Below are 13,668 nucleotides of genomic sequence, written 5' to 3'. Positions count from 1 at the left end.
ACGACCTATCAACCAAGATCCCTTCAATCCAATCAGGCTTCACCAAACCACAAACACTCATCATCTCCCTCAAAGTGATTCCTTTCATCAAGATTCATGAATTATTCTCTGGGAACAATCTGAGAATGGTGAAGAGTGTTCTGAGTTAATAAACAAACCAACAGATGTAGATCTTCACTCTGTAGATCTTCACTCTGTGGATCTTCACTCTGTGGATCTTCACACTGTGGATCTTCACTCTGTAGATCTTCACTCTGTGGATCTTCACTCTGTGGATCTTCACTCTCTTGATCTTCACTCTGTGGATCTTCACTCTGTAGATCTTCACACTGTGGATCTTCACACTGTGGATCTTCACACTGTGGATCTTCACTCTGTTTCACTCTGTAGATCTTCACTCTGTGGATCTTCACTCTGTGGATCTTCACTCTGTGGATCTTCACTCTGTGGATCTTCACTCTGTGGATCTTCACTCTCTTGATCTTCACTCTCTTGATCTTCACTCTGTGGATCTTCACTCTGTGGATCTTCACTCTGTGGATCTTCACTCTGTAGATCATCACTCTCTTGATCTTCACTCTGTAGATCTTCACTCTGTGGATCTTCACTCTGTAGATCTTCACACTGTGGATCTTCACACTGTGGATCTTCACTCTGTTTCACTCTGTAGATCTTCACTCTGTGGATCTTCACTCTGTGGATCTTCACTCTGTGGATCTTCACTCTGTGGATCTTCACTCTGTGGATCTTCACTCTCTTGATCTTCACTCTCTTGATCTTCACTCTGTGGATCTTCACTCTGTGGATCTTCACTCTGTGGATCTTCACTCTGTGGATCTTCACTCTGTGGATCTTCACTCTGTAGATCTTCACACTGTGGATCTTCACACTGTGGATCTTCACACTGTGGATCTTCACACTGTGGATCTTCACACTGTGGATCTTCACTCTGTTTCACTCTGTAGATCTTCACTCTGTGGATCTTCACTCTGTGGATCTTCACTCTGTGGATCTTCACTCTGTGGATCTTCACTCTGTGGATCTTCACTCTCTTGATCTTCACTCTCTTGATCTTCACTCTGTGGATCTTCACTCTGTGGATCTTCACTCTGTGGATCTTCACTCTGTAGATCATCACTCTCTTGATCTTCACTCTGTAGATCTTCACTCTGTGGATCTTCACTCTGTGGATCTTCACTCTGTGGATCTTCACTCTGTGGATCTTCACTCTGTGGATCTTCACTCTGTAGATCTTCACACTGTGGATCTTCACACTGTGGATCTTCACTCTGTAGATCTTCACTCTGTGGATCTTCACTCTGTAGATCTTCACTCTGTGGATCTTCGCTCTGTGGATCTTCACTCTCTTGATCTTCACTCTGTGGATCTTCACTCTGTGGATCTTCACTCTGTAGATCTTCACACTGTGGATCTTCACACTGTGGATCTTCACTCTGTAGATCTTCACACTTTGGATCTTCACACTGTGGATCTTCACTCTGTAGATCTTCACTCTGTGGATCTTCACTCTGTAGATCTTCACTCTGTGGATCTTCACTCTGTGGATCTTCACTCTGTAGATCTTCACACTTTGGATCTTCACACTGTGGATCTTCACTCTGTAGATCTTCACTCTGTGGATCTTCACTCTGTGGATCTTCGCTCTGTGGATCTTCACTCCCACACCGTCTGAAGTTCGGTCTAATATTAGATCTGAACTCGGCTCCACCTTCATGTCCCCAGAGACGAGGAGAGCAGGGACATGATCGCACCGTCTCACAACTGTCAACCTACCTACACACACACACACTCACACTCACACACACAGACACACAGACACACACACACATTTATATATGCCCGCATTCATTTCTGTCTTTGGCTCACAAAATTGGAATGTGTTTGTTGATAACTCTTTAAAGCAGCAGGGCACAAACAGCAGCTCTTTTATCAATGCTCCTTCAGCCCGGCCGTCCTTGTTGTCTGATTGATAAACACACATGTGTCCTCCTCCACTTCCTCCACTTCCTCCTCTTCCTCCTCTTCCTCCTCTTCCTCCTCTTCATCTCATCCAACCCACCACTGTGGAATCATCTGAGCAGTGATCACTGAGCTGAAAGATGATCTCTCTGTTCTAAAGGGCCGTACTTCATTAGCAGCAGTTATTATCAAACAGAGCCGTTCTCCTCTCTACTGTGAGGGAACGGTTCCCTCCTTCAGGACGATGCAGCTGGAGTCCTGCAGATCAGGATCCTCTCTCTGAAGCCCACAGGTGATTCTCTCTGCTGCTGCTCTAATGTGAACTCTTCATCCACGTCTGTGTCACAAATTCATCATTTCCATCGCATGACAAACCGCCCTTGTTGTGTTTGAGTCTCATTAGTGAACCGGAACGTATCAAATCTCACACTTCATATCCAGCTGAAGATTTTTCATTAACGTTTGTTCCGGTTTCTTCAATAATGAGAAAAAAGACTCAGGGAATGATTTAGTCCTTTTTTGGTTATTGGGGTGAAACGAATAGGAAAATAACCTGAATATTAAAATTATTATATGATAAATAGATGAATAAATAGAATAATAAGTATAATATGCTAAATCTCCCTGTTTTACCAAAGAGCTGCTGTGTTTTATCTCTATAGGACACTGAAGAGGGAACATGGTTACTCAGTTGACTCCTCTGTGGACCTCCTGCTCCCCCGACTCACCCAGGATGGCCAGCACGGTGTTGTCCTTCAGGACCTCCATGGAGCCCGAGCACACGAAGTAGATGGCCTGCAGGGCGTCTCCCTGTCGGATGAGGAACTCGCCCGGCGCGCAGAAGGACGTCTTGATGATGAGGGACAGCGAGCGCAGGCAGCCCCTGCTGGCCGACTCGAACAGCGGCAGCTGCAGCAGCTCCTTGTTCAGGTGCATGGCGATGTCGGCCCGCAGCTCGTCTGGGAAGTCCTTCAGCAGCTGGGGAGCAAGACAGAGGTTTCACTGGGAACTGGTTTCTAGTTAACTAGAACAATAAAACCAGAAAGTCTCTGGATTCTCTTCTTCTACTTTGTGTCGTTCTGCTGAATCTTTCAAACGTCCATCAACAAGAAGCACGACCAGCATTTCACCCCCACTCTGTTGGTGTTGGAGTCGAACTCTCAGAATCTGATCAGATGAAACTGAAACTCCATGAGGGGTAAAGATGTTTTCACATTTTGAAACAGCTCTTTAACATGAAGCTTCTCTTCCCTTACCTCATTGACGTCTATCCCGTTGTTGACCGACCACGTGGTCTGGAAACACTCCAGCATGCGCTGCTCAAGGGCTTTGGGCAGTCGATGGACCCTGATGAAGTCCTTCAGGTCCTTGGTGCGCGTGTGGTAGAGCGAGCGGCGTGAGTACATCCTCTGGATGATGGCCGTCACGTTACCGAACACCACAGCATGCATCAGGGCTGGAAGACAGAAGGAAGGTTCATTCACTCTGTTGATATGAATCATAGTTAGTGACCGAGTGATCTGATTGGTTTCCATCGAGAGTGACACTTAAATCAGGAAGATTTAAATTAAGAAATAAAAAAATTAAAATTCAAAAACAGCCCCAGTATGAGAACTGTGTAGTATTAATACTTTCTAAATACTTCAGCCGTCACCTGCCTGGTGTGAGTGGAAACACAGAGAAGCAGAAGTGTTTGTTTTATGATTTTCTGTCCTGAGTGGATTTCACAGCAGATTCTGTCTCTAACTCTGATTCATGCCTGAACAGAGAAGCTGCTGAAACCGGCTTCAGACCTCAGGACACGTCCACAGGACAAAGTCATTAGTCTGTGTGTCAGTGGACTCAGAATGTGCACAGTGACCCGCCACACATTCTGAGGAATATAACACTAAAAACCTCTGGTGTAGAAACGTCTCAATGTCTTTCAGGTGCAGCTGAAGGGCAGAGCACCAGGAAACAGACCTGGAGTCAGAGGAAGTCCTGAAGCTGCTCTCGATCCTCCTCGTCTCTCTCTCTCACTTCAATTCAATATAAATAAAGTATTTACAGCTCGTGGACGTGAGACTGAACCAGTAACAGAAACACAACATACAGAGTATTAATGTCGTGAAATTAAAATTCAAGAGGACACAACACATATTTCAGATAAATCATAACCCTGGATCCTGTGTTTTAAAATGTGGGCATAGTTAATCTAGTGTAATGTAAAGTTATGAGGGAACTGCGACAATCTATGCAATGTGTAATTAAAGTTCTATATAAGCATAAAAGGTCCAATAGGTTATTTATATACATTATAAATAATGTTACATAACATTCCACATCATGTCAAATTCTAACTCTCCTGGGATTTAGTTTCTTGCCTGAAGACGGAAACATGAGAACATGAGGAGTTTGGATTTTACTGAGAGAAACTATTGTGGCTGAATCATCTTCTGATGTGGACAAAGTTGATGAAGCCTGATGTTTGTTGTCTGATCATAAATCTCAACTTTCACAGTTCCTCCATTTTACGTTTTCTTCATTTATCACTTTACTTTAGACGAAACCACAACGAACGAGGAAGTAACAACTTTACGGGAAACAGGAAATAATTTACTCTGGTGTTGTTTTCAGAGACACTGAGCACAGCACAGGAAACAGCTTTCAAAACCTTTTACTGTGCAAATCAATAAGTAAGAAGGAGAGAACAGCCACATTTCATATCACAGCTCGGAAAAACCTGGTTCCTGGGAGGAAATATCACATGAAAGAATTAATAATAATAATGTAAGAGGCTAAGATGTCACTGTTGTTGACTCCTGCAAACATGACTCCTCATTAACACACGGTTTACTTCACTGGAGGAGTTAATATCATAAAACTATATTATTATAAAAAAATAATAAGGAGAAGTTGAGAACAGGTTCTGTTCTCCCAGCAGACATGTTTGTATCATCCTGCAAATTGAAGAAATATTTTATTTTATGATCAGGAAACTAAGCTCTTGTTTTTTGACTTGAGTCCAAAGTTTTAAATAACCTGATAAAAACAAAGCAGATGAAGCCGAACATGTTCGTGAACCTCCGTGTCACCGCAGTGAGACTGATGAGATCTGAATGTGTGTGTTTGCATCTATTGTTTGTCCCAAATATGAAAAGGAGGAATTTTAAAGACGGAGACAGAAGGGAATGTTCTCAGCTGTGTCGATGCACCCGATGCAGAGAGGACGACTCTGTGTTACCTCCGATGAGCATCGTGCAGATGGAGAAGATCTTCTCCGAGTCCGTGTTGGCCGACACGTTTCCGAACCCCACGCTGGTCAAACTGCTCAGAGCGAAGTACAGAGACGTCACGTAGCTGCTCCTCATCGTCGGGCCGCCGCCCAGCAGCGCCACCCCCGCAGCGCCGCCCGCCGTCCCCGACACCGCCTCGCCCCCCGACACGTTTCCATAATACTGGCTGGAGTTCCAGGAGGCCGGGCCGCCGACCTCTGACCCCGACACGCTCCAGTGGCTGCCGCTGCCGCTGCTGTTGCTGCTGTTGGCCGGGAGGCCGCCGCCGGCAGAGGGGACCAGCGCCGCCAGCGGGGACAGGAAGTAAGGGGTACCCAGACGCTTGGCCAGCTCGTGGAGCCAGCCTGAGGGAGAGGGAGATAAACAGTGGGAGACGTTAATATAGAAAATCCTTTTTTCATTTCCCCTGCACTGAGGCATGTTATCACCTGAGCACAGAACTTCTCCTGGAGACCGTTTATAGCTGAATACGTTCTGCTCCGTTCACCTCCTGGTGAAATATCCAGGGGGTTTATTCCTCTTCATTTCTACAGCAGCTATAGATTCTATTATATACGAAGATTAAAAGTTCTGGAGGTACTAAGATCCGAGTTTTTAGACTTTACTCATTCTGCTGATCCATAATGTCAGTTAAACAAACCAGATAATAATTTCCCTGGAACATTCTCATCTTAACCAAAGATTCCTGATGTTCCCTCAGCCGGAGAAACCTCGACTCTGAAGGTGTGAACGAGTCCGTGCATCCAGATTAAGAGATAAAATAAAAATCCACATTTTCTTTTACAATCATCCGATGACTTGATCTCACTGAGCTGCACCGAAGAGACGGAGGATTCAAGATAATCTTACAAGTACCAAGACAGCAGCTCAGCTTTAGAGGAAGGGAGGAAGGAAAACAAGAGAAGGGACCGAGGAGGGAGGACATAAGGAGGCAGGGTGGAGAGGAGGAAGCGAGGGATGAAATGAGAAACAGTGTTTGTGAGTAGACGAGTGGAGAAGTGAAGCCCAGACGAGCCGCCGGAGGCCGAGTCAGGAAAAGAAAGACGGCAGGACTGGGGAGTATGAATAATACAATAAGGATGAATCTGCTCATTGATCCCGGGTATAAAACATTCCAGCTCTGACCTTGGGTGTGTCTCTGTGTGTGTGTCTGTGTGTGTGTCTGTGTGTGTGTTCTCAGTACAGACCGGCCTGCCAGCATCAATAAGCAGAAGTGAAGGTGGAGCTGGGAGCAGAGTCCCACTCCAGCAGCTAAACCAACAACATGAGAGGATTTAACACCTGAGTAGTTTCCTAATTACTTCGTCATTAGCACAACTTAACCTCCGTCACCCACAGGAGCCGACTTCCCAACACAACATGAAACACACAAGAGGGGACGTGGAGGGAATCACTGAGGAGGGGGGGGGCTTTCAACTGGGAATTTAGAGTGTTTACCCAGAATATTTTATAATATGTATAATTTTTTATTTACCTACAACAACAATACATTTTCTAAAGAAGCTGTTCTCTGGAAATCACCTTCACAAAAAGTGAGTTTATAGTCGATTTTAAATGTCGTGTTGCTGCAGCTCATCCTGCGTCACTAAAGAGTGTCAGACTAACTTTACTGTAAAGTCACATGAGTTTGTAAAGTAAGTTTACATCACATGTAAATCCTGGGTATTGAAACTGTGTAACACTGGGAATGATTTTCCAGTAGCTTCCTTTAATTCAAAGCTTCTGATCTACTTCTAGTCTTGTGTTGATTTGACCTTTTAAAGGTTTGTCTTTGTTAAATGTTTTTACTCTTTCTTTTATCGTTATGTTTAAATCTTACTTGGGTGTCTTTTATTTAGAAAAGCTTCATCAATAAAGACTTTATGATTATTGTCTCTGTCCAAGGTGCTGATGTCTCAGTGGAGCAGAACTGACTGAATTAGTAGGAGCTCTCCATGGTCCTGATCATCTGCTTTCTACAACCTCACATCAGCATCACACCAGGAGTTACACACAAAACCAGTTTGTGTTGGAGTTCTCAGAAGTCAAACCCACTACAGATTAAACATGAACATAGTTTACTTTGTTGTTACATCAAATAACTTACTCCAGAAGTTTTAATTTTACTTTGAAGGTTCAGATGCTTCTCTGCTCTGAGGAGTGTGAGATATTTTTCTGCCCCTGTGTTAGATTTCAAAAGTCTGGATATAAAGAATTGAAGATGTGGACTGTGTGTTTATTTTGGCTCTGCAGCCGGATCCTGTAACACCATCTAAAGGTTGAAGGCCTCTAAGGGTCAAAAGCTTCTGGTGGAAACCTGAAGTCTGTCCAACAACAACATGTAATATCCACGTCTCTGTCCTCCTCTGTCCTCCTCTGTCCTCCTCTGTCCTCCTCTGTCCTCCTCTGTCCTCCTCTGTCCTCCTCTGTCCACCGTGGCTCGTATAACAACCACAGCTCCATCGGGGGCAGTAAGGAGCCAAGTGGCAGACAGAGCAGTCAAACGTATGGAGATGCCGATATCAGAGCTGTGTGGTTAATCACAGCCGTAAAGGTCAGTTAAGGTCAGACTGTCTCGTCGTCCCCTGGATTCCTCTCATCTCTCTAAATGTTAACTTGAGGGACGTGAATTGACTCCTGTCGTTATGTGGTTTGCTGAAAGGACAACGATGGGCCGCTCTGGACGGATCGATGAGGGAGACGGACGGAGGACGACTCAGCGAGTGAGAGGAAACAAAGAGGGAACATATGGAAAGAGAGAAGTAACAGTGAATCCCAACGTGTGAGCTGGACAGTTACTAGAAAACAAAACGGGACAATAAAAGCTCTTCACCCAGAGGAATGGGAATGGAATGTAAAAGTATAACAAAACGAAAAGCACTTAAAGATATTAAAAGGAAAGGTACACAGCCTGAGTACAGTTGTGTAGTACACAAGTACAGTTACTTCAGCAGCTGAGTACAAGTACTTCTCACACTGTGCCTGGTGGAAGGTTCTTTCTTACTTACTCTAAACTCCTCTGAACTGCAGTAACTCCACCAAACCAGCACCGTGGTCTATTTGCACATTTGTACTATTGTTGTTTTATCTTATTTCTTTCTTCATCTGTTTATATATATGTATATATTTAGATATATATATTTAATTTCTAATTTAAATATTGATATTCTATTTTATTCTATTTTATACTATTTCTATGTTATTTTTGAGGTTGTAATTACTTGAGCATTGCTAGAAGAGAGACTGTGACTCGAGCATTTCATTGCCAGCGACTGCTTGATGTTATTGTTGTGCATTTGAATATATAAATCTTGAATCTTACTGACCGATATCCCAGGAGCCCGGGCTCTCGATCTCCTTGCGGCCGATGAAGTACCAGACGCAGGCCATCCAGTGAGCGAGCAGCGCGAACATGGACATGAGCAGCGTCAGCACCACGGCGCTGTACTGGGAGTAGCGCTCCAGCTTCTGCAGCAGCCGCAGCAGCCGCAGCAGCCGCACCGTCTTCAGCAGGTGGACGCCGAAGTACTGCAGGGACAGGTGGAGAGACACAACACATCTGGTCACACACACACACACACACATGCAGGCTCTGAGCTAGAATTTAGAAAGCAGTCGTGTGATTCTCTTTGCATGAGGAGTGATTTTACGCAGCAGGATCCTGAGGAACACAAAGACCTGCAGCAGCATGAGCACTGACACCAGATTAGCTGAGCATCGCTTGTTTGTCTGAGGAGCAACAGTTGATGAAATGAATCCACACGAGAATCAGAGACGTTGAAACATAGATTTCTCCTCCTTGGAATTCCTGTTCATGAGGAGCAGCAGGAGACAGAGTGTTTCTCTCTCTCTCTGAACAAACACTCACACAGGAGGTGAATTCAGAAGCTTGATTAGTCACAAGCTCTTCAATCTGTCACACGTTGTTTGTCTGTGATCATGCAAACAGATGTGCACACACACACACACACACACACACACACAGAGGAGACTCACCACGCTGACGTTGAAAGCATACAGCAGGTCAAAGGGCAGGGCGGCAATGAGATCGACAAAGAGCCAGGTGGTGACGTAGTGGACGCAGATGGAGCGGGCGTCGTACACTACCTGACCCGACGTGCTCACAAAAGTGGTTCGAAAGTTCAGCACAATGTCTGCAGGGGGCGACAACAAACAGCAGGGGGCGACAGCAGGGGTTAGCACCACGACAGGAAGTGAGTACTGTCACATGATCATCACACAGCGACGAAGAACACGGACACAATGGATTCTAAACCGTCAAGTCTCAGAATATACAGATGAAGGTTCAGGCCTGATTTGAAAAGTCAATAAATGATCTCAGGCTGGTTTTATGTCTCATTTGTTTAATGGTCCCAACACATCTCTGAGCTCCTCACGCCCTCTTCTCCTGCTTCTCCAGAACTCTCAGAAGTCTGTTGGTTGGTTGGTTTGTTTGTCAGCAGGATTATGTGAAAATTAAATTGCCCAGGTCTTAGTAAAAGTCTTAAGGTTTTAATTAATTCATTAAAAGCAGCGACTCAACAGAAGTTAATGAAGGATCGGACCTGACACCAGGTTTTCAATCCACCATCGAACGTAATGATGAACCCACCGGCCTGTTTACTTCTAACAAATGAAATATCGAGTGAGGGGGGGGGGGGGGGGGGGGGGCGGGCGTCGGCCTATTGACTGCGCGTGGCTCATATCATTTCATGGCAGAAGGTTTATTGATGGCGAGCTTGTGTTCACTGTTTCCTGCAGACGGGAACAAAGAGACCTGTTGTTCTCAAACGACTCAGATCTGCTGCGGACGCCTCATTAAAAACTTCATTACGAGCGATGAGCCGCTCAGATAAAAGCTTTTTATTGAGTTTCCGTCAGGGAAGGTGGACGAGGAACAAACGGGCGAATGTCTCGGTCACTAAGTTGTGTTAATTACTGACGTTGGAAAAAAGGAAAACTCATCAAACAGAAGCTTGAACATGTGTTTGAACACGAGAGGATTTTAAACCTCGAGATAAAATGAGGACGTGTCGGGAAAGAACTCTTTAAATGTTTGCTGTGAATCCAGAATCACTTCCTTTAACATTGTGATTTCATGGAGAGATTAGTTCAAAGTTCCTAATAAAGATAATCAGACATGTTTAAGAGACAATTATGAGTTTGTGCAATTTGGTGAAGAGAGAAAAATCCGGATGTAGTGATTTTAAAGCTGCTTCAGACCTGAACTGGACTGAAGGATCTCCGGACCTTCTTCTGAGGAGCTGAGTGAGACCTTCATGTCTGATTGAGATCATGTGAGAACCAGCAGGAGATCATCTGGAGGATTCATCACATCGATGATGATTCTCACACGTGACAGATAAAGAACCCCCCCCCCCCCTCCAGATGTTCTGTGCTCTTACACATCTGTAGCTCATGTGTGAACCTCATGATGGGACCTTCGGGTTCAGCTGTAGATGAAACTCTCACCTAGAATAAACAGGATCTCCACGAGGATGTCGCTCACGCTGGGGGGGCTCCGGGGGAAGCTGCTGCTGCCGGTGCTGCCGCCGTCCTCCCGCCCCCCCACCACGGTGAAGCACACGTTGTAGGGCACGGTGACGGCCACGTAGAAGGTCGCCAGCAGGATCAACCAGTCCCAGCCGGCCTTGAAGGTTCCGTAGTGCAGGAGGATGAAGCGGGACTTCTGAATGGCTGCTACTTTGTACTCCGGGATCGGAGGCTTGTCCCCGAACATGTTCTGAGACAGGGACGAGATCACAGGGCGAAGAAAATCTACATTAATAAAGAACTATTCACTGGATATTCAGTTTTTCATTTAGTTTAATGAAGCACCCATCTAAACTGGGTCTCACACATTTGAACTTCTTTATATTGCACAGTTTAAATGAAATAGCAGCAGAAGCAGAGAATGATGTGAGAATATGTTTTTATAACTCAGGAGAGATTTAACGAGTCAATCTGGGGAAATAGTTTAAATGGATAATTCGGTTCCTGTTTGCACGCAGCTCAACATTATTGCAGTCGAACTCCTCAGCTGTGCAGTAAATCCTTTGATGAGAATAATAAAGCTCAGTTTCTTGTTGTTACTTTTCACTATTACTTATTTTTTCACACTGTTTATATCAGTGAGTCGACTCAATCAGTCAAAAACTGTCATTTAACATCATCACAAAAATGATCCGACACTTCAGAACGACCGTGACATCGAATCAACGCTGAACGTTACGACCTCCATGATTCACTCCAGAGTTTTATCTGAGTGGAACAAATAAACAGCAGAAAACTCATTATCTTATATTTAATATCCTCATCAGTCATACACTAATGAACTTAAGCTTAAGAAACACTTGAAGATGCAGACACTCACGTTGTTGATCTTCAGTTTGCTCTTGTCTTGTTTCTGCAGGTGTCCTGACAGGTGGTACAGGACGGCTCGGCTGCGGCGCCGGTGGCTGTTGAAGCTCGGAGGGCGAGTCACCTGGTGCACCTCCAGCCCCGTCTCCTCGTCTGTGGGGGGGGGGGAGACTGAGCTCAGACACAATTCAAACTACAACATCACAGGGTTAGAAACCAGAGTCCTCATCAAACAGCAGCTTCTCTCAAGCTGGAGACGTTGACAGGTGAGCGTTGAAGGTCGAGCAGAGAAAACATGTGACTTGTTCCACATCATTAAAATCAAGTCTGAGCATCAAGTGTCTCAGTGAGAAGACACACGTGATGATGACTCAGCTGTTTGTTAACATGCTGGACTGTTTCTCTCTGTGATATTCTCACGTGCACATGTTGATCCAAGTTTATGTTTACATATTTGACTCTGATCTGCCTTGGTGTTTCTGTAGGATCTACGCTGTGACATCTCACTCCTCTCCTGTAACGAAGACTAAATATCTTAATTAATGAAGTTAAGTCATCAACATGCAGGTGAGACACAAAACTGAAATCTCTGCAGTTAAAGAAAGACAGAAGGTAGATTCCAGAAGTCGTGAAAATCTTCTTCCTTCTTCTCGTTTATTCCACTTTACATTTCATTCTGTCGCTGTCAGTAACATGATGTCACAAAAAGGACTTCAAACATTTAACCATCTGTCAAACACCAGAGATATATGTTGTTGTTGATGTTGTTGTTTTTTCTGGTGCAAGTTCACTACACAAATCAACAGTGAGCATGTGTGAAGTAAGACTCAAGTTATGGAGTTTCAAATCTGCACTTTTAAAACCCAGTGTGTGTGAGTTGTGGTGAATCTCAGTCTGATTCTGAAGGATTGTTTATCTCGACAGTTTCTGTGTTTGAACAGAATTGATCCGTCAGATCTTCACTGATCCGGATCCTGAACGAGTCGTCAGCCTCTTCACTCCGAGTCGCTCTCACCAAACTGTTCTGTGTTTAGATAAAATAACTCACGTCCCGACGAGCGAAGTACCAGAGGTGAGAAGTGGAGCCGCTCGACAGCTCAATGAGTTTGTTTGAGTCGAACTCGTCTCACTAGAAAAGTCAAAGTCTTTCCTTCCCCTCATTCTCCTCCTGTCACTTTCTCCCTCTTTCAGTTTCCTCTCACGGTTTCTTCGGTGAAACGTGAACATGAACAGTTATCGTCGAGTCACGGTGACGATCTGGAAACAGAAACATCTGGAACCTTCTTTCTTTCTTTCATTGTTCGTCTCCGCTGTGCACAGAACCTGATGTAAAGTGAAATGTAATAACTCGTTTGGTTTGAACTCATTTCCACAGCAAAGTGATAAGAGACCTGAGGGGCAAGTGGGGGGGGGGAATCGGATACGTGATTTCCAGCAGGTGACAGCAAATCAAAGAGGCTTGATCTAAAGAGGCTTGATTACTCCGCGTCGCCCCCTGGAGGTCAGATGTGTTGTGCTGCTTCAGGATCGTGAGGTTTAACAACAGGAAGTGAAGTTAAACACAAACCTTCAGTGACACGAGGCAGAAATTAAAAATCAACTCGAGGTGAAACGTTCCTGATGGAGAATCAAATCAATAATTTGTGCAGAGCAAAGAAAAAATGCAACAACAGATTCACAAGTTAAATTTGTGTCTGTTGGTCAGATTCTATTAAAAATTAATTTCCGGCAACAGGCAGAAAAACAGTGAATGTTAAATGTGAACAGTGAGAATTCGTCTCAGTCGTTTCAGAATCGACTGAGACGCCTCGAGCTGATTGGCTCTGAGCTCATGAATCCAGAAGTTTGTTTGCTTCGATCGAACTGATGTTTTCATTTATCGTTTCACCAGATGTATTTTTTGGTCTCAGAGCCAACATCTGTTTATCTGCATATCTCCAGCATCAGTTAATTCCTCTCTGCCTCTAATCGACTGATCATTTCAACAGAGACGTCTTCCCTCGAGTATCTGCACTTTTCACAGCCGATGATGAAACGTGTGTTTATCTCCGACAGACTCGTTATGTGTCGCCAC

The 13,668-nt window shown here is 44.6% G+C and overlaps 1 protein-coding gene across 1 annotated transcript in view; it reads right to left on the bottom strand.

Annotated features, from left to right (window-relative positions):
- Positions 1-13,668, bottom strand: part of kcnh3 (potassium voltage-gated channel, subfamily H (eag-related), member 3) — a 76,231-nt gene that overhangs the window by 10,897 nt on the left and 51,666 nt on the right. The window contains exons 4-10 of the mRNA XM_062403017.1: positions 11,608-11,747; positions 10,707-10,977; positions 9,231-9,388; positions 8,561-8,762; positions 5,204-5,599; positions 3,237-3,436; positions 2,709-2,958 (exon numbers count right to left, since the gene is read on the bottom strand). Of these exons, the coding sequence (XP_062259001.1) occupies positions 2,709-2,958; positions 3,237-3,436; positions 5,204-5,599; positions 8,561-8,762; positions 9,231-9,388; positions 10,707-10,977; positions 11,608-11,747 (1,617 nt within the window). The remainder of the gene's footprint in view (positions 1-2,708; positions 2,959-3,236; positions 3,437-5,203; positions 5,600-8,560; positions 8,763-9,230; positions 9,389-10,706; positions 10,978-11,607; positions 11,748-13,668) is intronic.

Source organism: Platichthys flesus, chromosome 13, assembly GCF_949316205.1.
Source record: "Platichthys flesus chromosome 13, fPlaFle2.1, whole genome shotgun sequence".
Taxonomy (NCBI): Eukaryota; Metazoa; Chordata; class Actinopteri; order Pleuronectiformes; family Pleuronectidae; genus Platichthys; species Platichthys flesus.
The sequence above is the reverse complement of the archived record's forward strand: the minus strand, read 5'-3'. Positions and strand labels throughout refer to the sequence as shown.